The 26,728-nt window shown below is 40.5% G+C and overlaps 1 protein-coding gene across 2 annotated transcripts in view; it reads left to right on the forward strand.

Moving 5' to 3' along the window:
- The first annotated feature begins 2,805 nt into the window (after positions 1-2,805).
- Positions 2,806-26,728, forward strand: part of LOC111068905 (maternal protein pumilio) — a 205,400-nt gene continuing 181,477 nt past the window's right edge. Inside the window, exons 1-5 of one of the 2 annotated variants that reach the window (XM_022358689.2) lie at positions 2,806-4,102; positions 4,706-5,479; positions 24,299-24,540; positions 24,640-24,766; positions 24,828-24,946. In XM_022358689.2, the coding sequence (XP_022214381.2) occupies positions 3,785-4,102; positions 4,706-5,479; positions 24,299-24,540; positions 24,640-24,766; positions 24,828-24,946 (1,580 nt within the window). In that variant the 5' untranslated portion in view covers positions 2,806-3,784. Of the gene's footprint in view, positions 4,103-4,705; positions 5,480-12,129; positions 12,414-24,298; positions 24,541-24,639; positions 24,767-24,827; positions 24,947-26,728 lie in introns of those variants that run through there. The other variant, XM_022358690.2, reaches the window with a different exon arrangement.

The raw sequence follows: 26,728 nt of genomic DNA on the forward strand, positions 1-26,728 counted from the left end.
ACAAATATAAAAGAGAGGCTAAATTAAAAATGCTAAACAACTGAGTGTGTGTGTTTGTGCGTGCGGGAAAGAACAAGCAGCAAAAGCCGCGTGCTTATAGCAAAAAAAATAGCTGTCGGCCGCAAAGCAGTTGATAAAAAAAAAGCCGCAAACAAAAACAAAACAAACACCATTGTGTGTGTATGTATGATGAGCCGTGTGGCTAAGTGTGTATGGCTCTGTGTGTGTGTGGTTCTCTGGCGTCTAATCAAATTTAGCATGCCTAAAATCGATTGATAAATAATGTATAAACAATTTGAATGGCCAGTGCATGGCAAATTTCAATTAATATTTAGATGGACTTATAAATGTTGCAATCGATTCGGTTTTTTGTGATAATTTAATCAAATTTTCATATGTTCTGTCTCCCTCCCTTGGAAATTAGTATTACATTTTTAACAATTCTATGTAAAACGCCGTCTGTGTGTGCTCTTTCTGCCGTTCTCATCTCGCGCTCTCCCTCTCTCGCTCTCTCTCTTGTTGGACATGCTCTGTTCTCTGTTGATTTCGCACGTTTGACAACACTGCCCAGGTTCTGGTTCTCTCTCTTTCAGCGGTTCTGTTCTACTCTTATGTTGTTGTATTTGCCCTGTGTGTCTTTGCATTTCGCTTTTATTATCGTTCTGCTACGGACGCGACGTTGAAGAATTCTTAGCCGTATTCTTCTTCTTCATCCTGTGTAAATAATTGTAATTTAAATAACTTAAATTAAATACAAAAGCACACATTAACAGAACTTAAGCGTGTCGTGAATGGTTTTTAAGTGCATGTGTAAGTGTCAAAAAATAAAAGAAGCGTTCAATTCGATTCCCGTATTTTTTCCTCCTGCCTCTTTTTACATTGTCATCATCGGGGTTCCTTTTCGACTGCGGCAACCAACGGCGGCGGCGACAGCGTGTGCAATGTGTGTGTTTGAGTGTGGTATGTGTATCCAGACCGCTTTTATATTTGAACAAGTATAAAAATAGTTTGGTTTGCAAAAAAACCTACAAGAAATCAAATTGTTTTTCCCCAAAAGGTAAAAATCAATTAAATTTTTTGGCCGGGTCGCTGGCGCTGCCGACTGCGCGGTCACAATTTCCGACTGCAAACACACATAAAGTGGAATTGAATGAATATTTAATATTTTAGTGAAATATTTTCCGATTGTGCGTTCGTGTGCCAGTGCGTGTGTATTTGTCTGTTTTCTTGGATGTGTCGCCCCATTATTCGCCTTGTGCCTTGGTTCCATCATTTTCTTCCTTGTCAGTGGCGGCGGCGGCCATTTGGCTTCTTCTTCTTCTTTGTTCTTACTTTTGCACTGTGCGCTCTCTCTCTCTCCCTCTCTCTCAATGTCCTCTCTCCCTCTCTGGACGCTTGCATTTGTGTACACGAATTTTTACCAATAAGAACACCTAGGTCGCCGTCAAACGTCCAAGTAAAAATGAAATGAAAGATTAAATAAATAATCTATTTTTTTTATCCAATGGTTAAATATTCATCAGCTGTATCAGAGCCTCCCGAGCCAGCCACGCCCCCTCCTTTGCGCACTCACTCTGCTCCTGTTTCGTTCTCGTGCCTTTGTTTTTCACATGTCTCTTTTACGGTTTATCTTTATGTTTGTTTTTATATTCAATGTGTGCGTGGACTGTTCCTGTGCGTCTGTGTGTGTGTTTCCAGGGCCCTATTAGCTCGCTCTCTCGGAGGGAGGCAACTTCTGCGTTTTTCGCATGCTACTGCTGCTGCACTTGCTTTCTCTGCTCTCTCTGGTTATGCTATGGGTTGGTAGGGGGTGGGTGGCATGGGCAGGAGATGCTCCTCATAAACAAGCCGACCCACAGACGACAACGTTTCGTTTCGCATACTTTTTCGAAACGTAACCTCAAAAGTTGCGGCGCCCTGCCTTCTTCGTTTGCCTGCCGCCATTCGTCGGCGTTCCTCGTCTGCCGGCTGTCGTCGTCGCCGTAGTTGCGTCTCCTTCTTGTTGTTCCTCTGTTTATGTGTGTATGTTAATTCTATATGTTTTCCATTTTCAACCTCCCTCACTCTCCGCCCCCTTCTTATTTGCTGTCGCTGCCGCTCGCTTCGCGTTGTCTTTTCGCATTTGATACCCTGTATAATGTATGTGTAAGAGTATCGTTTGAAAGAAAATCCCATGTCTCATACTATTGTACAGACCAGAGTCGAAAAACTCCTTCCATTCATTCCAGTTAAATGATGTCAAATAAAACTGTATATTTAATTTCATTATATCCCACTAATAAATCTTTGTGTAGCGGGGTATCCACAAGGTCGAGCTTAGCATTCTTCCCTGTGCTCTTTTTCTTTTCTGTATTTTTCGCGCATGATTCAGCTTTGCGTTGTTCTTGTTCTTGGCTCTGCTGCTTCTTGTTCGCTGACTGCCTTCCTACCCTACCTCCTCTGGTCCGCCTCTTCTCCCTTACAGTTTTGTTATTGTTTTTATAATGAGGAAATCAGTGCTCGCTTTTGTTTTACTCATCTTTCAGTTTTAAAAGAATTTTCTTTTATTGAGAATTGGTCGTGTTTTGTTTTGTTGCTCACTGCACTTCCTTATGCCACAGGAGTGTAGGGTAGCAATAAACTGGTACTAGTAATGATCTGTGCCAGTCTGAGGCACACTGGTGCCTGTGTCTTGGATTTCCTATTTATCCCTTTTCCCCCTTACAGGCATTGTTTATACAGGAAGGACACTATCCTGACATCTTGACTTTTGGATAAAAAAATTAATATACGTTTTTCCCCCATCTTTCTCATTTCAGTTTGTGTATATTTTCATCATTAAACGTCGTGTAAATTAAAATTCATCCTAATTATAAATAACAAACAAGTTCATTCAAAAAGAAGAAAATTCCACACTTCTCAAATAATAAATCTGTAAAAATTCAACCAATTTTAACCAATTTTCCATACGTAATTACATGATAAAATTCATTTTTGTTAAGTCCCAAACAACAACTGTGCAACTGTGTAAAATATTATTCTTAAAGTTTGTGTTAAATAGTGTAAATTTCTGTAAAAAAAACAAGAAGACAACTAATAATAACTCCCCGACAACAAATCCAATATTTTTTTTAATATGATATGAGAAAATAAATAAATAAAAGCGAAGAAATCTCAAGCAAATGCTGTAAATTAATGTTTAATGTTTTAAGCTAAAAAGTGTGTGTGGTTTCCCAACAACAACAAAATCAATGAAAGAAATAATTTGTGTATAAATAATACAGTAAATAACCACTGTGCAGATTTTGAAACGATCGAAAGTTTAAGAAGCACTGTAAGCGCGAGATTGTTAAGGAACGTAAAAACGTAACGTTACGTAACGAGACCACGTTAAATCCGCGCCCTCTCGATCGTCCCTCGTCGTCGTCGACGGTGGTCGTCCTCTCGTTGTATTTCTCGCAGTCTTCTTCGTTCCTCACAGTTAGCAATACGCGCCCCTCGTCAGCTGCGACAGCTTTGAAAAGCCGTCAAAATTGAGCTCTTAACCGCGCCCACCATTTCCATATCGACGCCCTCGCCGCAACACCATCCACAGCAGCAGCAGCAGCACCACCACCAGCAGCAGCAGCAGCAGCAGCATCATCAACAACAGCAGCAGCAGCATCATCAACAGCAGCAACAGCTCTACCAACAACAACAGCAGCAGCAACAACATTACGGTCCAGCACCACCCTACTTTCAACACCTTCAACAACAACAACAGCAACAGCAGCAGCAGCCACACCAACAGCAGCAACAACAACACATGAAGTTTTTGGGTGGTAACGATGATCGTAACGGACGCGGCGGCGTCGGCGTTGGATCGGACGCCATTATAGGGTCGTCCCGGGGCGGTGGCGGTGTGTCACAGGATGCCGCCGATGCAGCTGGCGCCGCAGCAGCCGCTGCCGTCGGCTACGTCTTCCAGCAGCGTCCTTCGCCAGGTGGCGGAGGAGTCGGAGTGGGAGCTGGTGGCGTAGGCTCGACCTTGCACGAGGCAGCTGCCGCCGAGTACGCGGCCCACTTTGCCCAGAAGCAACAGCAAACGCGTTGGGCATGCGGCGATGATGGTCACGGCATTGATGTAAGTAAGAGGGGAAATAGTATATTTTATATATACTTGCATATGGTTAATGGCATTCTGTTAAGATTCTTCAGTTCTTCCGTTTTTCTGGTTCTGTAAAAATAATAAAAATGGCTACATTTGGGGGACAAGGCAGGAGGAGCGATCCATTCGATTCCTTTAAACCGCATCTACATTCGTATATGAATAGATCCGGTCGGATAGGTCTTGGGTTTTCGTAACCATTTTCTCTTGTGAATATTGTTGCGTGTGGAACTGCTTTTGCATCGCTTTCTTAGCCTTCGTTTTTGGCTGACAAAAACAGTCGCAGCTTCCGCTGTGGCGGAGCTTCTGTGCTTCTTGCGTCAGGCAGCGGCAGCAGGCTCTTGATATCTGTCTGGAATGTTGCACCCCCAAGGGGCTGGCCAAGCGGGTGGGGGCTTGTGTAAGTTCCGAAAGGTCGCTGCCTGCCAGAAATGGTTGCATAAACAGCTTATGGCGCTTGTTTTTTTTGGCAATGAGACAGCAGAAACAGAAAAGGAAGGGGAGAGGGTGGAGTGGGTTGGCATTGACAAAATATTAGAACCTGGTTTTTATGAAAAATTTCGTATGTGGTATTTGCAGAACCCGGATAAATGGAAGTACAATCCCCCCATGAATCCAGCCAACGCAGCTCCAGGCGGACAGCTGCAGCCTGGGAACGGCAGCAACGGTGGACCAGGAGCCATCGGAACCATTGGCATGGGCAGCGGGCTCGGAAGCATGGGTGGTGGCAGCGGCGGAGGCGGAGGAGGTGGTGGCTCCGGCTCGAACGGCGGACTCCACCATCCGTCAATGGCAGCTGCAGCCGCGAACATGGCGGCCATGCAACAGGCTGCAGCCGTGGCCAAGCACAACCACATGATGTCCCAGGCAGCCGCTGCCGTAGCGGCCCAGCACCAGCAGCAACAGCCGCCGCATCCCCAGCAGCAGCAGCAACAGAATCAGGGACCACCGCATCATCTCATGGGCGGAGGAAACGGCCTGGGCAACGGTAATGGCCTGGGAGTCGGTCTCAGCAACCAGCAGCATCCCGGCCAGCAGCAGCAGCATCAACAGCAACAGCAACCCGGCGGTCATCCCGGGCAGTACAACTCGAATCTTCTTAGTCATGCCGCTGCCTTGGGGCACATACCCCCCTACGCCCAGTCGGGCAGCATGTACGATCACCATGCCGGTGCCATGCATCCCGGCATGAACGGAGGCATGCCCAAGCCACCACTCGGACCGCCCGGCGGACCTCCGGACTACGTCTACATGGGCGGACAGCCCACGGTTCCAATGGGCGCTGCCATGATGCCGCCTCAGAACCAGTACATGAACAACTCTGTGGTGGCCGCCGCCAACCGAAATGCAGCGGTGAGTAACCTTAAACCCAATCCACAGAGGTTGATCAACATGTGATTGGTCCCAGATTGGAGTTTTTTTTTTGTGTTATCCCGTGTCCCGTCCCATGTGGCGGATTGATAACTACGATTGTGGCGTTCCCCGTTTATTTTAATCAATAATATTTGTCCATACACAAAAGACCCATTCCCATCGATAATACAGCTATGGTTGGTGTGTAGGAGGTTGAGGATTGATAGCTAGGAGTATTTTTTATGATAATATACTATAAATATTTTTGTGTTGGGGGTGCCTAACCGAAGAATTATTGGAATTGTTACCAAAAATCATTAAATTAATATTTCTCCAAAGTTTCTGTGCGACTAAGATCGCAATGCTTCCAGCTCTGAAACGACGTGTATGCACACTTCGCGTACACTTTGACAGCTTTTAATGTTGAGGAATGATTAAACAATCTATAACTTCACTCAAACCGCTCAAACTACCGCTCTAAATCATTTAATAAATGGATAACTGGAGGCCCAAAGAAATATGGAACCTTTAAGGGGGGTTCAAATAAAAGTTGAGCAATGAAAATGAACAAACTTTTCCAAGGAAAACCATAAAAGCGCAGGGATACAACGAAAACAACGAGGTTATTGATTAACCTAACAAGAAAATATCATGAAACGAAATAGAATTGTTAAAGTTTCGTCGTTTTTCTTTTTATTTAGGCTAAAACTTTAGATTTTAACATCTAAAAGTTCCACTTGTGGGTTTTTTTTTTGTGTCCAGTAGTAGTAGTCCAAGTAGTTTGAGTGGAGGACTTTTTCATTCGGTCTGCCAGTTTGTTAATTTAATTGGAAACTATTCAACGTGGGTTCAGTCGACTAATGGCGCCAGATGGGGATGATGATGAGGTGAATTGTTTTGGATGAGTCATTGGAAATTGGTCCATTTCTAAAGATAATGTGTTTGAACAGCCCCTCAGCCGGTGGATGGTTGCTCCAGATGTAGGAAGTAGGGGGAATATTGTTGAAACAAAATATCATTAAACATGACCTGGATATCACTGACATCACAACAAACTGAGAAATCACTTATTATATTCTTCTCGGTCTGGCTCTTGAATTTCCTTTTATTGGACAAAAATCAATTGAATATTGAATGTATGTATTAATGTAAGTAGTTGTAGTACAAATGTTCAACACATCAAATGTCATTGAATGAAGTTTTTAGCGATAGAAATTTCGCCTTAAGTAAACGGACACATTCGTTTTGAATAACCCGAACAGGGAATACTCGCGACGAGTGATTTGTACCTGTACCAACATAATCTGCGAATGTGAATACAATACGAGTAGAGTTGAAAACTTCATTGGTGATTTGATAATTTCTCCACTTGTGTACAGCTGTTCTTTCCCGTGAATTTTCTTGGTTAGTTTTTCTACTTGTTCCATGGGGGTTTGTTTAGCTGTTCTGCCTGTCATTTGTTGTCTGTGTTGTTTCTTTTGATGAATTTTCTTAACTTTGCGTGGTGTCTCTGCTGTGCTGCTGCTAATGGAAAGAGAGAGAGAGAGAGAGGGAAGGAGGGAGATTCCATTCCGGTTGCAATATTTCAGCCTTATAAAGTCAGAACATTGCACATGCCACACAGACCAGACACCAGACAACACTTGGAGCACTCCTCACATGTCGTTGGGCGGTTGGTTGGCCAACTTAATAGCTTGAGAACTCTCTGGCCAAGTCGCCGAACCAAACCAAACAGACTATTGGTATTTTACCTAGAAACCAACAGACTAGACCCCAGCCAGCCAGCAGATACGGCAGAGAGCGAACGACCGACCGACCGACCGGCATTCGCAATCAATTCGCTTTGCAGTTTATAAATAAAATAATTTAATACTCACTCTCTGCACTGGGACTTAATGAGCAGTTTCTGCTCCTCTGCTTTCTGCTCCTCGTTATGTCACAATTGTTTATAGGAAAAACAATTTTAATTAAAGAATTTCGCTCGTTTGGTTCTTCATTCTGCAAGCGCTACCTTCGTCTCCCTCACTCACTCTCTCACTCACTACATCTTGCTGGTCCAGGTGATTCACATTGCACTGCAATTTCCTTTTCACTTCCTTCGCACACACAAACACCTGCACACATATGTATGTAGGCATATGTAGACACGGGCATGGAACTTGTGCATGTGTTCCAGTGTTGGTTAGCGCACAATCGATTATGTTTTTATCAAGAAAATTGTCGAGCAAAAGGGCTTCAAGTAGAGCAGCACTCGCAATACCCTTCCCTGAAGACCAGTAGCATAAGTAGGGAATCGAACCTCTGTTGGGCGGATTAATGTTAAATCCATTAGCACGGGTATTTGTATTATTCAAAACAAAAAAGAGCATTCAAAGTTCACCCTAAGCATACATTTGTGCTTCTTTGGCAACCTCTTTTTATACGGAGAGTATGTACATATGTATGTATGTATGTATATATGTATATTTTTTGATACAACTTCCTTTTGTGCAATCTCTCTCTCTCCCCTCACTAAAGTAAAATATTTATTGCATTTATGCGAGACTGAAAAGGCAGAAGGCAGCAGGGTAGAATTCCAAGCAGGACGACAGCAAAAAAGCTTTCAATCTCTTCCTCCCTCCTTGTCTTCCTTGGTTTGTACTCCTAAAAAAACACGCCAAAAGAGAGCTTCGACAAAGTTATTGTTGCTGGTGTATTTTTCAGCTCTTGCTGTTCTTAGTATTCTCCTCCTCCTTTTGACGCTTCGCACTGTTACTCCACTTTTGTCGAGCTTAATTTTTTCCTTTGCTACAGTAAGCACTGAAGTGAGACGTTAGTGTAGAAGGTGTTAAACTATACGCACAGTGGAAACTTGTCAGAAGAAACTGAAATAAATGCAAATGTTTGATAGTATTTTATTCACGCACGAATTTACTTTTACTGACGGTATACACATTGGTTCTTACAAGGAAGTCTTTTTCATCCTGTAGTTGTCACTGAAAACGCGAACACAAAAAATAAATCGAAAAATAACCCAGGGTCGTGATTTACAACCGAATTATTACTCGAAGAAATTTTACCATTTGGGTTCTTGCATTTCCTTTTCTTGCGAGTGCTTACTGTAGCTGTTGCACTTGTTTGGCGAAGGGGTGGGGGGAAGCAGAAGCATTTTTCCGAACCGACCCAAAACTTCATCCTACAGTGTGGTGTGCTGCTTTGCCATCTCTTTCTATCCATCCCGTTTCCACAACTATCTTTCCGCTCTCTGCGTGTGTCTGACGCGCTGCGCTCTCTTGTTGATGTCGTAGGTCATTGATTTGCGCTTAACAGTGGTGTATTAGGGCTGAGCGAGGGGAAGATGTGCAAAAGAGACAAGTCGAGTGGAGTCTCGGTCCCCTTCCTCTTTTTTTGTTTGCTTATTGTTTCAGTTTTACTTTGTTGTTGCTCCCCTGCTTGTGGTGCATTCGCATTTCTGCGCTTCTGTTCTTCTTCTACTTCGTCGGCGTCGTTGCGGCGTTCTTATTACTTGCGATTCGTTCCTTCATGTTCCGTGCGACTCATTCGTATCCACTATCCACTACCCATTCCTTCTCCTTCCTTTCCTTTGTTACTTTTTTCGAATGCTGTAATGATTTATGTGTGTGTCTGATTTTGAGCAAAGCTTTTGCTATCCCTCTCTCAGTCGGGGGACTATTCTGTTTTGCCAGCGTTTTCTTTCTGCTTGGATAATGGGTCGACAGCGGCGTCGTCGTTGTCGGTTTACTAATTGGAACATCTCAGTTAAGAAGCTTTTTGGAGCGTTTTCATCTCCGTTTTGTATTGCTTGAAATTTTTTTTTTAAATTCAAAATGCAAATATTGTTGTTTGAATTTCTGTTCGAATTAATACATAGGCAGAAAATCTTGTTTAACCCCATAAACTTTATAAGGCAGTAACAGAAGTACCGTCGTAGGGTAATTATCTGAAACAATAATCTTAAATTACCCATGAATACGGGGAATGTCCATATTTCTTGAAGTTGTATTATAGTGCGCTTTTGCTATTCTTTGTTTCTTTCGCCAACTTCTTCTTTTACTCTTTCTCTTTTTTTCTCTGCTTTTACGATTACGTTTTAATTGAACAAACGCCGCGCTCTACTCTTCCTTACTCACACTTGCTCTGCTTCTCCTGCTTCTGCTCTTTCTCCCTCCCTTCTAATGCCTCCCAATAGCTGGAAATGCTTGCAATTTTCCAGCATCCAAAAGACGCTTTTGATGATAATGACGGAAAATGTGATGTTTTCTTATTGTTGCGTGTGGCCAACCAAAGCGCTTAAGGCAGTGGCAGTGGCAGAGGCAGAGCCACTGATTGATTTGCATTGCCGGCTAGACCTGGTTTAGTTCTCATTCTCTTACTCGTGCTCTCTTCTGGCTTCTACATGTGTATAAATGTGTGTGTATTTTAACTGTCTCTTGGCACGTTCTTCTGTACTATCTTAACCGGGTGGCCAAGGTGTATTTTTACAAGGTTCCCGCTAGCCCGCATAAAGTTTTTTGTGTGCAGCTATCTTGCTTTATTGTGTTGCAGCTGCTGAAACAAAATAGGCGACTATCGGAGGAGAGCACTATTTCAATGCCTCACCTTGCAAAAATTACTCTTGCCGTTGGACAGCTGCTGCGCTGAGTCACTTAAATGCTCTCTCTCATTCTCTCTGTGAGCTACCTAAACACAGCGGCTGGAAAAAGTCTAAGCAGGACTCATGTGATGGGAGAGGGAGGGAGAAATGGTGCTCGTGTGAGGGCTGACTTTTGTCTGCCACTGTAACCAGCCCCACTAATTTGCATTAATTAAATACAAATTTGAACAACAGCGGCAAATTGTTTGACAAATTAATTTCGTAGTATTACTCTCAGTTTGTCAGAGTCCGACACTTTTCTCTAAACGAATTTAATTGCCAGCCACTATCGCATAGCAGGAGAGAAAGAACAGAGCTCATGTGGTTTTGCATAGAGTTTGTCATGTTCCATGTTCTTCGGTATTGATTCTAATGGTCGTATTCCGCCAAACTTCAAGAGTGCAAAATCAAAATAAAGAGGAGTCCATTGTAATTTAAATTAAATTGAAAATATTAAGAAATTCGCGGAATTCCTTACTATATGTGTAATTATGTGTTTTGACCATAGTGGTCTATAATTATAATTAATTATAATTAATTATAATTAAACTAGTACTGTGGCTTAGATGCAAAGAAATTTAAACAAAAATTTGATTACAGATAATCTTAAATACAATAGATTCAATATATGTAAGATCGTCTGGTGGGTAGCTGCTGTCAGGTTGTCGAATGTAAAAGCCGAATAGATATATAAATATATAAATGTATAGGTACTATTTACTGATACCGGTACATGTCCAATATTGACATTTCGGCGGGGAAAAGTCAGTCGACTATGATGAACGGAGAAAAACACAACTAATAAAGCGAAAGTTAATATATTACAGAACGAATTTTTAAAATCTTAAATAAATATTTGTGTATATTTAAGGTAAATTTTTATTAGGTTTTGAACTCAGTTTCTGTTTTTATTTGCCATGTTCTTCTCCTCTTCTAAAAATTAAGACGTTTTTAACGCTATTAATGTGCAAAAGGGCATACAGCTTTCGACTTTGCTTCTTCCCCTTTTCTTTGCTTTTCTTTGTTGTAATCAAACAGCTGGCTTGAGCTTGGGCTTGCAAAATCATGATCACACAGCTCGGTCTCTCTCTGTCTCTCTCGTTTACCTCCAAAAGCCACTTATCACACACAAACGCTCTCACAAACGCCAACAAAGTTGGCAGCGAGAGACTGCCCACATGCCCACACAACAACAAGCAAGCTCGGCTCGCAGCGCAGTTCTCTTCCGCGGCTTTGCTCTCACATTACGTAAAAAAAAACTATGCCAAATGCGGCTTAACCAACACACTCTCACACATAAAGAGAGACCAGCCGGACAGTGTGCAAAGCTTACGTCTAGTTGCACGTGTGCTTTGCGAGAAGAGAGTGAGATAATGGGTAATAGGAGAGAGAGTGTAGACTGAGAGCGAGTTGGATGCCTTGCCTTCATTGCCCTTCTACAGTGTCCCTCATTAGCGTTTCTCTCGGCACGACTGCATAAATTGTTGCTGATTATGTTATTGTCGCCTGCTGCTCGCTGGGCAACAACAGCTGCTGTACTCTCGCACTGTGATACGTGCTCTCTCTCTCTCTCTTTCTCTCGCGATGCGTGAGATACTTTTTTGCGAGCATTATTCCGCCGCGAAGCTTTGGCCGCACCAGTTCACTCGTCTGCATGGAATATACTCGTAGATGAAACGAGAGACAATTTTCGTGTGTTGTCGATCGTTAAGCACGTTTTCTTTTTGTTTCTTCTGCCACCTATCTCTGCCTCTTCCCCCTGCGCACGAGGGTTGCAGAACAACGCCACAGCGGACAAGTGAAAAGCAAACCGAACCAATACCATCATGATTTAAGGCTTTGTTCCTTTTGGGTGTGTGTAGGTGTATATATGTGAAAGTGTATCTGAATGTGTTGTACATATGTAAAAAGTTTGTTCCTGTGAAAATAGCAGCTGATTCAAAAGTCTCAAAAATCAATGACAAAATTGTGAATAAATCATAAGTCCAAAAAAAAAGGTACAATCTTACCAATATAGTATATATCTCTGCGTGTGTGTGTGTATGTGTGTAATCCAGGCGATTCATAAAAAGAAGAAGCACCAGGCGGCAACACACAAAAAAAGCCAGTGTAACGTGTTTTGCTCTCTTCCGCCGCTCTCTTTTCCCACTGCTGCTGGGTTCGGTGTGTGCCGTGTGTTCTTTGTGATCCTCTCTACTACGCTCTCGCTTCCGAAGGCCTGCCTGTCCAATGATGAAATTACTGCACGACTTCATGTTGGATGCCCGCTCCGCCGAGGATGTTGCACTAACACAGGAAATGGTAAATGACAGAAAAAGCAGACGCTGCACCTTCGGGGCTCTCTAAATACATACATATTTTCTTTCTATATCTATGCTCTCTTTTTGCGAGCGTGGAACTATTGATTGATTGAACGGTTCGTGGGAACAGCGACATCTCCACATTTGTTCGGGTCAGGCTTTCCGTATATTTATATGAACATACATACACATAGACAGTTAATTATTGGTTAATTATTCACTTTATTTCTAACTGCTAAGCGGCTTTTTGTTCAAGTAAAAGTTCACAAGTTCTTGAGGTTCATCAGGGGGTGTGATACCGCCTTACGATTTATCGTAATGATAATCGTTTGGACTGCTCTAATAAACACACTTGCAATTAAAACAACATAATTCACATATTTTTTAATCTGGTTGTCTCAAATTACAGAATCACAAAGAACTTGATATAAATATTCACAAATAATCCGCACCTGATTATACACAAGAATAACTAGACTTTTGCTGTAATTTTCAGCGTGTTAACTAAATAAAACAGCTGTTTAAGTAACTGAAATGCAGTAACGGAAACACCGATTCATTTACAGGATAAACAAAGTACTTTTAATCTAAATTCTAATAAGTTCAGACTAATTGAGGGGCAATAGCGTTGCAAGTTGATCCCTTTCTCTGACTCTTTCTGAAATGCATGTGAAAATGGATAAACTTCAAGCCGCTTTTAAAGTGTGGATATTACCATAAATATGTTATATTCAATACAATTACTTCCATTGATAATTTGAATGAATACTGTATTTTAACAATTCCATTTAATTGCTCATTTCGATCATGCTATTATCCATTTATTGGGCCTTATCGCTCATTAGTGTATAAACACTACTTAAATACTATATACAAAATTGTATGCCAGATAAAGCTCGTGTAAAAAATAAATTGGTATTGTCATTGTACCGAAAAGGGTAAACAAGGGTTAAAGTTTTTCAAGATAGTTTCACTGCTGTGCCCCCCACAAACAGAGAAGTGAGAACAAGACTCATTCATTCTATATCCCTGCTATTAGATAATGGCTCTACACAAAAAAACAGCAGTACTGCCGATCTAAATCCCAACCCCATCAGTGGGCAGAGCTTTGGCTTTGGTTTTTGGTTCTGGTTCTGTCGCTGGTTGAGCAGGGCCGCTGCCTGAGCCCCATAGATAAAACCGTTTTTGCGGTTTCAGTCGCTGTCGCTGCTTCTGCTGACTGCAGTTGATTTTCGCTTTTTCTTTCATTTCATTCATTCATTCATTCTGTTTGGCTTCTGTCTACCCCGCATGCGAAGTGTACAAGAGTTTATTGGGCTGTGTTCCATATTCTCTTCTATTGGAACAATGAATCAGCATCGACTGACAGAACAAATGCCATACTGCAGTTTTGTAACCCTTCAATGCAAATTGGGGAAATACAATCGTCAGGGTTGCCATGACAATCGTTATTCTCATTATCACTGGGTATCATGCAGTCGGAATAACGATAACCATGACTTTCTTTTGTTGTTGTTTCGTTTTGGATGTCCACACTGACTGACAATTGTTTTTATGCATTTCACGTAGTTTAACCCCACACAAAAATAAAGCAAGCTGGGGGCCAAACTCAACTGTAAAGTGAGCGCAGAATCAGAGGGTGGGCTGCGTTGTGTTGTGTTCTGTGTAGAATCGGAAGGCGCGGAAGGGAATGGAACTAGAACTACGCTACCTCTAGATATACTAGAATTTCATGCTGTCTGCCTGACCTCCCATGCACTCTCCTGCCTGCCCTCCCTTTCTTGCATCGTTCCGTTCCCTCAATGTGCCTGTTTCTTTTTTCGAGGGAATTTACATGAAAATAAATATTTTCCGGTTTCAATTATATATGCGATTTGCTTTTGCCTTTGACCGAACGAACAGTTCCCCTACCCATGTACCCATGTACCTCCATCATCTGCCTGTGTTACCCGTCCCTCCGTCCATCTGTTCCTCCTCTTGATCTATTTCACGCTTGATTGCATTGCGTCTGACTGAATGACTGAACTCGTTGACTGATTAGGAGGCTCCCAGGAAATACCGTACTATACCATCCCAGACCAGACCAGGCCCCGAATCCGAATGGGCTTTTAGCTAGGGGCGTGGTCGCGAGTCAAACGATGACAGTCATCGACCCGATAAGGGGTATGGCTCTTGATATAACATTCTATCATAAATGGGAATCCAATTTGTATTTGAATTTGGATTCGTTTAAAATACCATTGAAATCATTATGTGGTGCCTTTGGGCGATGGTGGGGGGTCGTCTCTTTCCTATTCGTAATTCAAAGAACACTTCCCCAATATGAACTCTAATAAAACGGAGCTCGTGTGTGTGCGTGTTTGAGCTAATTTGTAAACTCATTCCCCATTTTCTTGGTTAGCTTCATAATCATTTTGGAAATAATTTCAACAAGTTTCAAGCCACCTTCCCGAAGAACTTTCAAACGTTCAACAAAGTTAGCGACGAACTGTGGGCGACGTTTTCACGCAGTTTGAGGCAAGAAGGAGAAGGAGGAGTTGCAGCAGCAGGTTAAACGGTGCGGTACGTTGGTACGGTTGAAGTTTTGAATGCCTAACCAAAGTCACGTGACTTGCATTCCCGTTCCCCTTCCCCTCGCCCGACAAGAATAAACCCCTGAAACCTTCATCATTCTGCAAGTTTGTTATTTGTTGCTTCGTATTCCGTTTATTGGATTTGGACACGCCCCAAATGCAACGATGCATCTGCCGCTGCCCCATAAGTTAAACTGTCATGTCTTCCGTCCGTCCGTTGTCTGTCTGAAAATTGTCGTCGTTCCGTCCTTATCGGCTCCCTTCATCCATCACCCACCATCCTGTGTTGGATTTCCTTCCATTCAAGCCCCTCTCTCCCTCCCTCTTCAGTTTTGCTGTTGGCCAAGTTCCAGGCAACATTTCCGGCGCCTTCGTCCGGCAATTGTCCGGCATCCTCTGGGCACAATAAGTCAATCCGTTTTGGCCAAGGTGTCGAGATTCGCTCGTTGCAGTGTCTTCACTTGACTATCTGTTCTCCCTTGTTTATTGCGTAACTATCCAGTTTGCCTCGGCACTAGTTTTCCCATTAAATTTATGGAATGACACATATTTTCCTCAGTAAACAGAGATGACAAGTGGGATTTCTTCTTTTTTTAACCCACTAAAAAGTTTATTTTTTGAAGTTAGTTTGTGGTAGTGGTGTGTGTACGCGGGGACGTTTCCCCCCGTTCTCGCTATGCCGGCTCCATGTCTGTCTTCCGCTGTCCGTCTGTCTGTCTGTCTGTCTCATGGCCCTTCTCGGCTATGGCTGGGCACCAATTGGTTCCAGCTCATGTGACCCACTGTCGTGTTCACCCCCCCCCCTTCCGCCTCCACAAAGGCGAATGTGGCGGCCTTTTAAAGTACGTAACTACGCAGTGTCGGGCCCTATCTCCAGCTGCATCTGAATCAGTCGGTCATAATTATAGCCGTGAGTATTTCGTTGCCCCCCCCCCTCCTCCTTCAGCGCTCCCCCCCCCTCGCCGCGTTCAGTGCGCGAGCCCCTGCGGGGTGTGATTGTGAACTTACAATCTTTTAGTGTTATACTTTTTTGTGTGTTATTGGCAAAAATGTAATGTATTTTAAATTTAAAAATCATAAGCTCAAAGTGTATGTTATATACTGGTCGGTATGGAGTCGTGTCCCAGAACGACTCACTCCTTCTCGTTTTTTTTTTAGTTTTGGATAGACAAGTAAATGCAATGATTAATTGGGTATAAATAACATGGGATAGATTGCATTTAACAAAGAAATATCATAGACTTGCCAGGATGCGGAGCTGGGGATTGTTTTCACCCTTGAAACTGTTTAGCAACGTCTCTGTCTCAGTGCTTTTTAAAATAATCAAATTATTACTATATAAGCTTAAATTAGCTTAGCTGTTGGCAATGTGATACAGGGATACACAAAATATAATGTATGTATATTAATTGAATACAAATATTTAGTTATATTTGTGCATTTAGGGAATTATTTCCATCGCTTCATCCACATGAAACTCGAGCTGCAAATGCTGCAAAAGATAGTTGGCAAAACGACGTACATGTCATGTGCATGATATGGCACATTGATGATCAACTCAAGTTTCAGTAATAATCGGCTTTTTGTTGTTGTTGGATTGATCCTAAATTTAAATTGCCTTCCCCACTCAACACGTGACGCGTAAAATATTTAACCGTTTCTTTCTACGATACATCCATTATTGGAACATTTGCATCAGGAAACATTCCAATAAAAGCCTTTATCTTCAAGAACTATTGAGAATGTACCGCAGTCACACACCTGTTTGTGCGATAGGACGTGGGTGGGGAAGGCTAAATAAATATGCTCTCGACGTCGAACTCGGCGAATGAAAAGAGCAATAAACGCATTTCTCCCAGCTTGTCTGCATTTTTTGTGTGTGTTTGCAAACATAATAAAAACCAAACTGAAATAAACTAAAATCGATAGTTGCCAAGAGCCAAAAATATTTCCCAGACAATACAGTAGGCACTACAGTGAAGACTCCTCCAGATATGAAAATTTAAATTCAGATTAAAGTTTTCATTTCCAATGGTTTGCCATTTCTGAGTTACATACTTTAAAATGTATAAAATTCAATCAAAAACGGTTAGTTTAATTACAATTAATTAAGATCTCTTGGCACATTTTCCTCATCTGTCTGTTTAAAATCTCATTTATTTGCTGTAACATGCCTCAATTGAAACTCGAACTAGATTTATCTAGTTTAATATTTAATTTGTAAAAGTAAAAATTTTTTGTTGTTCAAAATCTTTAATGGTTTTCCCTTCGAAATCATATTAATCCAATTCGAACCAAACTCGATGGGAATGCTTAAATCTTCTTCGAGAGGAAAACCAGGAAAATTGTAAATTTAAATTAAATTCTTAAAATCAGTGAATAATAACGTTAACAGATTGCATTTTCCACACACAACAAAGAACACATTTCCGATTAGAACATTTTCTGTAATGATCTCAGCAGACGTTACTTTTATTCCCACTTTTGCATTTACATAAATACTTATATTTATAGATGTACATGTACATTAAATGGACATACATACATATGTATGCCTTGTACTCCCAGTCTTTCTTTCCCTCTCTCTCTGGCTTTCTTTCGTTACAGCATAAAGCATATAGCATTTGCCTTTGCCTTTGTATGTGCCTGTGTGCTTCGAGTCTGTGTGCTTTTGCTTTATTTTTATTAGTTTATTTTCGTTTGCCTTTTCGTATGACACGCGAAAGGTCTTTGCACTTGACAACAACACGGAAGGAGAGGTGCCAGCAAAAGTTTAAACTTAAAGAGAACTCGAGAACCGACAGCCGCAACAAAAAATGTTACCTATCCTATCCGGGTTATGCTATGCCGTTCTACTCCTCAGTGCGCCCCGGCAATTCAGTTTCCCCTTGATTATTATTATGTTAAACAATATAATCTTGATGTCTGCTTGTGACTCAAGACTTTTCACACATTATTGTCTGTGTCTCTGTCTTTGCTTCTTTCAATTTTCAAAGTCAAAGTAGTCTGTGCCGAAAAGTTAATTTCTATTTTGCTTTGTGTGTGCCTCTGCTGTGTGTTGTCTGTGTGTTTCTCGTAAACTAAAATTCAGAGTCAACTAAATTCCGTGCTCAAAGTAAAATGCTGTACTTATAATTATCAAATTATCAAGTAAGAGGGCGACCGGCGACCTCAGGCCAGGACACATGAAGTTTGCGGCACTCAAAACAAAGCGAACGAAAAGCGTCCACAAAGAAGGGAAACTTGTGGTAGCCTGCCATGCGGCCTCTATTCTGGCTGTGCAGTTTTGCCAGTTGCAGGAAAATGCCGGTCTGGAGGATTGCCTCAATGTGGCTGTGATTGCCACTGAAACACTGAAGAGATCAGTCAATACTCCAATAGTAATGGAATGGGCTTTCCCGACTGGTGGGGCATTACCTCGATAGGGTGTTGTGTGGAGTCCTGCAGTCTCCGAATAACTGAGAGGGATATCTGTTCGAGCAGTGGTCTACCCTTAGGTTCGCGGAACTATCCGATGCGTTCCGCATTCTCGGAATGCAATGCAATAAAAATAAATAGAAACAAAATGTATCATACATATAAGAAATATAGCTTTTGAGTACTCAAACACAGCAAAAATTGCATTCGATTCGGTTTTGTGAATGAAACACGACTGCTTTTATAACGAAAATATCAAAATTAAGAAGTAATTATTGACTGAGTGAAAAACCGGTTTAGCATTAAAATGTCTGCTGTTTATTATAGGTATAGTATTATTAGATGATTCCATTTTACTTTTGGCGTTACTTTTGTAGAATAACTGGTTCATTATCATCCATATTTGCTTTGTTCACTTATCATAATGAACTTGTTTAATTACTGCTTTAATGAAAGGTTTGAAGGTTTACCAAAATATGGTTTCAACCTTCAAATTAAACCTTAAAACGCATAAGAGTATTTATTAAGGCTAAAATTGTTTATGCGTGTAAACGGAGATTATTAATTAGAATCAGTTATTAATCTGATTGGCCATTTATGCACGTATGTATATCTAAGAGAAATAGTATAAAGTTCTGATTACATGGCAAAAATTAGTATTCCACTTGAAAACTTAGATTTAAATATTTCCTTTGCTTTCTTATGGTACATGGTACCTTTAAGCGTAAACTTTTGTACTGGATAAATCTTCGACACAGAAAAAGTTCCTTCTCCTAACCAAATATGACACGTGTTGAGGGATTTCACTTAAATGAATATAATTTAAGTGATCTACATATAATATCCCTATTTATATATAATGCTTTCACTTGAGCCCTTTCAATCTCTAAACTGAGACGCGGTGGTCATAAGTCAAAGTCAATTCGCTACCATTTCCATATATGTACCTGTTATTTTGATCCAAAAAAAAAAAACTTAAGTAGTGACATATCAGTAGTCAGTGGAACGTGTCACAATGGAATGTTATGTGGAAACGGAATTAGCCAAAGAGACAGCCCCTAATTTCGACCCAAGTTCTGTAGTTCTCATAGATCATGGCATGTGTGTGTGTGGATGCCATTAAATGTGGCTCAAATCACCAGCAGATTCCAGACCTAACCTGAAGTACCACTTTCAATCAATCAACGCACATAATTTACACCACTTTTGCATTCGTGGTCTCTCGGCAGAACCCACTCGGCAACCACAATTTGGCAGGCTGAAGAAAATTTAAATAAATTTTAAATTAGAAAAAGAGAACCAAGCTAATTAACAGATTTGTTGAAAGTATATTCATTTGGGGTGAATAACTGGCGGGGTGGCCCATTTTGACAATGAGACGGCCATCCATGAATTCTACACCTTGTACAAAATATACCTTGTATATGATTTGTTCAATTCCTGACAGGTTTTTGCTACTTATGCTTTGTTCTTTTTCGTTCTCTTTGCTCTCGAGCCTATGGGCAAAAAATGGACACTCCCCCTCCCCCCGCTCTGCTCCCACGCACCCACCCACCAGCCCAGCAGTATTGCTCGCTCTCTTTCTCTCGGTCTCTGCTTTGCTATTGGCATTCTAAGTTTTTCTTTTCTCTTTTGTTTTCTGCCTACTTTTTCTGTTTCTTCTTTTTTCTCTCTCTGGGTTTCTGCTTTGTAGACATTTTCGCTTTGTTCTTCTCAGTGTTGTCTTGTCTGTCTTCCTCTTACGCATGTTTCTTTTTGTTTTTTTTCTTTTTTTACAAAGAGGCCGGTTTCTGCCTAGTCTCTCTCTCTCTCTCTTCATTTCTCTCTGGGTCTTGCGCTCCCTTTGGGTTCAGCTGGTGTGTGTGTGTGGTGTGTGTGTGCGTGTTTGTGCGTGTTTGTGTTTCTGTCTCTTTCACAGTCAAGGACAAGTTAATGAACGATTTTTTCTTTTGTGTAGATTTTCTCAGGGGGGGGAGCCAAGTGACTGAATGGGCGTGGGGTGGGGGAGAATATGTTTTTCTATTGAAACGCAATAATTGTATACTAAACATTTTCAAATCCCTAATGCCTTGATTTCTTCCGCTGATTTTTCATTAATTCATTTGCCAGAAAACAACAATTTTGTGTTGGAAAACGCGGTATTTTGTTTATGTTTCTGTCACTTTTCCGCTTTGAGTTTTTTATGCTAGAAATACCATGTTTTGTACAATTGATGTTTTTTATCCTGGACACTAATACTGTGGTTCCATTCGCATCGTACTAATTACGAGTCTTTGTTGTCTCGTGTAATTCGAAACGAATGTGCCCATTCGCTTATGGGAAATTTGTATAGCACATGTTAATGTTAGCCTAAACTGTTACCTGTTGGAACGGGGTTTTTATAAGTAGAAGAATCTTTTTTGAATACATGCTGGTTTAATATCTGTTAATAACCTATGGAATAAGCTATATGTAGGTATGAGAATCACAAGGAGTATAAGAATAAATGAGTAAAAAGTAAAGCTGGTATCAAAGTCTTGTCTGTTACACTACTCGACAAAATCCAACCTTTTTTTTCCTCAAGGATCCAAACCGACTTTTTCTGATAGATATGGGACTTTACATTTTTTTTAAGAATTATGGTTTTTTTTCTATGGCAGAACTTTTTTTTGAAGAATTTTTGAAAACTATTATTTTTTTAAAGCTTTTTTCAGAGGTAGCGCTTCCTTTTTTCACATTACTCTAGTATCTTACGTCTGGTTGTAAAGAACTTTGCTATTTTAAAAATATAATTAAAGCAGCTAAAGTCAATCCCAAACACTGTGATTTTAGCTTACAGTCTGGGAAAAATATAAAGCATTGAAATGCAAAAATGATGACTTTAGTGCGGTATTTTTTACGAATTTTTTTTTACTTTAAAAACTTTAAAAATGATATGCTGTATTTTTTATGTTTGTGTGTATAAGTGCATTAATTGGGCGTCGTTTAAGGCTCATTAAAATCTACGGAGAATTTTTGGAGCTAAAATTCGTTAACCAAACCTAAAAAATGAAAAAAAAAATAAAAATGAACAAAAAAAGTTCTTAACAACCAGATGTAAGATACTAGAGTTACGTGAAAATTCTTAAAAAAAAGTACTGCCATAGAAAAAAAATATCAAACCCCAAATAAGCCCTAAATCTTTAAGAAAAAGTTGGTTTTGTTCCTTGAGGAAAACTCGTGTCGAGTAGTGTTGTTTATGTATGTAATTAGCTACTGAAAATCTTTATGATCGGAAAAATAGTAGATCAAGAATAGGGAAAAAAATTGTCCAAACCAAATTAAATGTCTTATACATATGTATGTAGATTCTTTGTATTCCTGTTATTGTGCGAGTTAATTTAATTAATTTTGGATAGATCGCCCATCTGTTTTATCATCATTATGGTTTTATTGTTGATTCTTGCTTGGCACCGCAATTTTTTGGTTGCCACCTCTTTTGTCTTTATTTTCGGATCCCACTCTGTCTACGGTTTTATTTTTCAATTATTTCTTTCTGAATTTCGGCTTAAATAATTTATTTGATATACACTTTTTCGGTAAAGCTGTATACTGGCAAAAACAATTTTCATTCATTTTCATGCAGTCTGTGACCCATATTTACGGCCAATGTTGCGTCAGCCGTTTGCTGTTGCTGTTGCAGTTGTTGTTAGTTTTTAACACTTCTTCTGGTCTGCAATTCGCACTTTTCCGCTTGTTTTTTTTTCGTCTTCTTTGCTTTTTAATAGTCAAGTTTTTTATTGTCCCGCTCTCAGTATGCCATTGAAGAGGGTATATTTAAATTTAGTTGAAGTTTGTAACATACATACATATGTATGTAGGAATGCATTGCCGATCTATTGAATACATATGTATGTATGTATTTACATATAGTAGATCTTTCAATTTTAAGGGTATATTAATTTTGGTGAGAATGCAACTACGAAGTCCGTTCAAATTGTTAGACGTATTCTTTTGATATTGATAAACTTGGAATCTTCGATTAATCAATGGTAATTTTATACCTAACACTCAAAGAGTATAGAAAGAAATGTATTAACTTTGTGGCAGATGTGGATAAGATACAAGAAAACTGAAAATCCTAGCATTATACAGAATGAACATATCTACCAGATTACCAAATCAGATCGGATCATTATTACAGCCAGAATTAGCAAATCAGTTTGCCGCGGTAACGCTGCCACTCCCACGCGCTTCCTCTCTTTCACACACTACTTTAATTTTAATAATTGATTAGCTGAAATAAGGATAGTTGAAGTGAAAGAATTAACAATAAAACATAACTAGCGGTCGTGGTTGCTCTCTATCTCTCTTATGTTTTTCCCATCCCAATTCCACTGCTTTCGTATAAAATATGTATATTGTATAAGTTACATATATAAATCATAAGATTACATATGTATGTACCGGGTATAAAAGTAGAGCCGCTGGCCTTACCGCCGCTCACAACGTTCCCGCCCGCTTAAAGATAAATATTTTAAGTGAAATTTACCACATATCGTGTGTATGTATTAACACGCTCGAATCGAGCTGTCATTCCGTGTTGATCCTGGGGTTTCTGATGCCCGAAATATAGATACTGCGATGTGGGTCCAGGTCTGTGAAAGTTTCGCGTGCTGAAGTTTGAATTTTTGAATGTTTATATCATAGTTTTTCCAACCTCGAGAATATTGGGTAGGCGATTTTGTCAAAGGCATATTGTCGACTGTAAAGTTATTGATTGATTCTATAAAATATTCAAATAAATAAACACATTGCATGGCCAATTAATTGACGTAAAACGTTATTAGTCGTGGATCCCCTTTTCTTGGGATGTGATGTGAGGGTTAAGAGAACGTTTTGCTGTTTTGGTCTGGCTTACGCTGGGAGGCTTACGTGGGTTATTAATGCACGAGGCACAGCGAGAAAGTCGACAGCTTTCCATCTCTCTCCCATACACCCATTACATTCTTCCGTTCCCCTCGGCAATCCCAGTTGATAAGATATTAAATATTTAAACTGGATGTCAGGATATGCCAGCATGTGTGTGCTGTGTGTGTGTGTGTGTGTGTGTGTGTGGGAGGATGGAGTAGGATAGCGAGTGGCGAGGATTATTCTGTCGCATTATGACGCAAGGAAATGCCTTTGGGAATGGTTGAAAAAAATGAGTAAAACGGAGACAAAGACGAGAGGAATGAGCGGTGAAAAGTTAATTAACAATTTGTTTGCAACGCTCCGTTGACAGTTAATTGTCGCTGGTATTGTGTGTTTTTTTTTGTCTTATGTGATGATATGATTTCAGTGATATTTGCTTTGCCTTCCAGTGGGAATCTGCTCCCGAAACGATTGCATTTATTATGTCCCCTCTCTCATTCCCATTAGTGCTCTCACCCATACTCCTCCCATCTCGTATTTTGGTTCGTTTTTAACTTACAACCAATACACATATCGAATTATGAAGTCCAATGTTACGGGAAAATTATTTTTTGTTCAAAATCTCTACAGAAAATCAACGTAAAAGAACGTACAAGAACTAATGTAACTTTATAATTTTTGTTACCTAATTTGTACTCCAACCCTTAAGTTGTTTCCCACATCCAAACCCCCAAAAAATTGTCGGCTCACGGGAAACTTTTGGCCAAAGTTGTCATAAAATGTCGGCTAAATGTAGGGAATCAACTTTGCTCTCGACTCGTGGAGAGTGGTCAGGGGAAAGAGAAATAGTGAACAGCGAAAGAGATAGTGGATTAGTGGGAAATTTATGAGAACATCAAGAGGTTGACAGGGGGGAAAATGAATATGACTTTGGAGCTAGAGACAGCTGTCATGCTCCGCTAAACTTGGCTCAATTTATGGACATGCAATTTATAATTTGGACTTTTTCTTTTGGCCCTTACAGATTACCACATCCACTGCCAAGAAGTTGTGGGAGAAGTCCGATGGAAAAGGAACATCCAGCGCACCGGGTGGACCTCTGAATCCACTGCAGATACCCGGCGTCGGTGATCCCTCGTCGGTATGGAAGGACCACACCTGGTCCACGCAGGGCGAGAATATCCTGGCACCGCCCAGATCACGCGGTTATGCGGGACACGGTGGAGCCTCCGATACATCCAACAGTGGCAATGCGGGCATATTGAGGTAGGAATCATATTAATATTTAAATATATTTTAATTTAGTTACTATAATCGTCCTATCCTAATCGCAACTAATAATCGTCTTGCACATACACATTTCAGTCCACGCGATTCGCAATGCGCCAAAATGGTTGAATATGTTTTGGGCGGATCACCCACAAACAAGGAGAGCCCCTTGTCCGGCCTCGAGCCGCGGTTGCGCAACCTCAAGTTCGACGACAACGATAAGGTGAGCAGTAGCATGGGATGGATCTCTTTGAATGTCTCTTACTAATCATTCGAAATTGCAGTCACACGATGATAAGGAAAAGGCAAATTCTCCGTTCGACACAAACGGGATGAAGAAGGACGATCAGGTCTCAAACACAAACGGTGTTGTTAATGGCATTGACGATGACAAGGGTTTCAAGTGAGTATAGACAACTTTCAATACCCCCCGACTCTGGTTCTAACCGGAGATCAGACCAGACCTAGACTCTAGAGAAACAGAAACAGACACAGAAACAGGTTTCCTCTCGCCCCAAAAGTCGTTTGTCTTCGTGGTTCTCTTCGGTCCCCGTGTTGCCCCGTGTTATGATTACTGAAATTGAAATGAATTTCCAGTTCAAGGTTGCCTCTTTCTTTTTGCATAGACTTTCACTCTCAATTGCGGCCTCTGATTTAAGTGTCGGGTTTAGGGGTAGGGGAAAGAGTGTTTTTCCAGTTTAACGCTTTCATCGTGACTGGCACTCTGCTCGGAGCATGTTTAAGAGCTCATTTTGTGGGTTAGGGGTTAGATAGGTAGTTGTTTAGTCATCCATTTGGTATGAGAATATTTGAGATAAATGGTCTAAAATTTTAAAACTAATTTAGATTAAAAAAATAGTAGCAATCATCAAACAGTTGCTCAACAAGACGGACAGACGGACGGACATGGCTATATCGACTCGGCTATTGATGCCGATCAAGAATATACTTTATGGGATCGGAAAGGTTTCCTTCTCTGCGTTACACACACCCACCTTTACCACAAATACAATATACCCCTTAACTCTTTTTGAGTACGGGTATAAAAACATTCAAATGTTGATACAAATTATGGAATAATTAGAGAGACTTCAATAAGCAAGGTAATCTATACCGAAGAACGTCCTAGGAATACATTCAAGAACTATACTTCACAGAAGTGTCGACTCCAATTCATTAAAACCCAAAATAGTTAGGGCAAGTGAAAAATAAAAAATAATTAAACGTTCAAAGGCGCGCACACTTGTGTTGACATAAAGATACAGGGAAATACATACATACATATGGAATGACTTATCCCAAGGAGTGATGGCAGGAAGGGCAGCTTCAGTGCCTTTACGAGTTTTAGTCTAATTCAAACTGAGCGTGAAGTGGGAGAAGAGTATAGAGGTAGTGTACATGTGTATGTACTGTAAAAAAATTCGTAATCTAAACTAGTATGAGTACTAGTACTTATTGACCTACCTTCACTAAATTAATTGCTTGTAAAATTAACCAATATCTTCAAAGGTTAAATAGTCTCTCTATACTTAGCAGATAACTGTTAATCAATATACATATATATGTATGTACCTTTGTATGTATGTATGTGGATCATATAACCTAGGGCTTAAATTAAATTTCCTATGACACATGTGCATATCCCTATTCTACCCAAGTTTCAATACTATGTACATAAATCTTACATAAATTGTAACCTTGATGCAGTTGCTGATTACAACAAAATGATTGACCCAAAAAAGAGTATTGAGCACTGACCGCTTTCGTCTTCTGTTCGTTTTGGGCTTAACCCATATTTCATTCATATTTCAGTTGTCTTCAATTGAAATCGCAATATCTCCATAAACATGTACGATATAAACTCTTCAAGTGATTGTTGTGCCTGCCCACGGGTCTTGTACGAGTATTTCCATTTACATTTATTATTATTATTTTTTTAATTGTTATTTATGGCAATGGGGAAAGCTCTTTTTCGTGTGGCCCACCTGCGTTTTGCGCCTCTCGAAATGGGGAAAGACGACGGACGCAACGACAGCTACGACGACGATGACACTTTGAGATTGAGTTAAATTCGAATACTTGTGAGTGGTATGTTGCAAGAGTAATGCATGCCCCCCATTGGAGTTAGAGTACTTGTAGAAAGGTGGTACTATGCAATGATTTGTGAACGATTTAACATGAATCG

The sequence above is a fragment of the Drosophila obscura genome, unplaced genomic scaffold (assembly GCF_018151105.1).
Source record: "Drosophila obscura isolate BZ-5 IFL unplaced genomic scaffold, ASM1815110v1 contig_4, whole genome shotgun sequence".
Lineage (NCBI taxonomy): Eukaryota > Metazoa > Arthropoda > Insecta > Diptera > Drosophilidae > Drosophila > Drosophila obscura.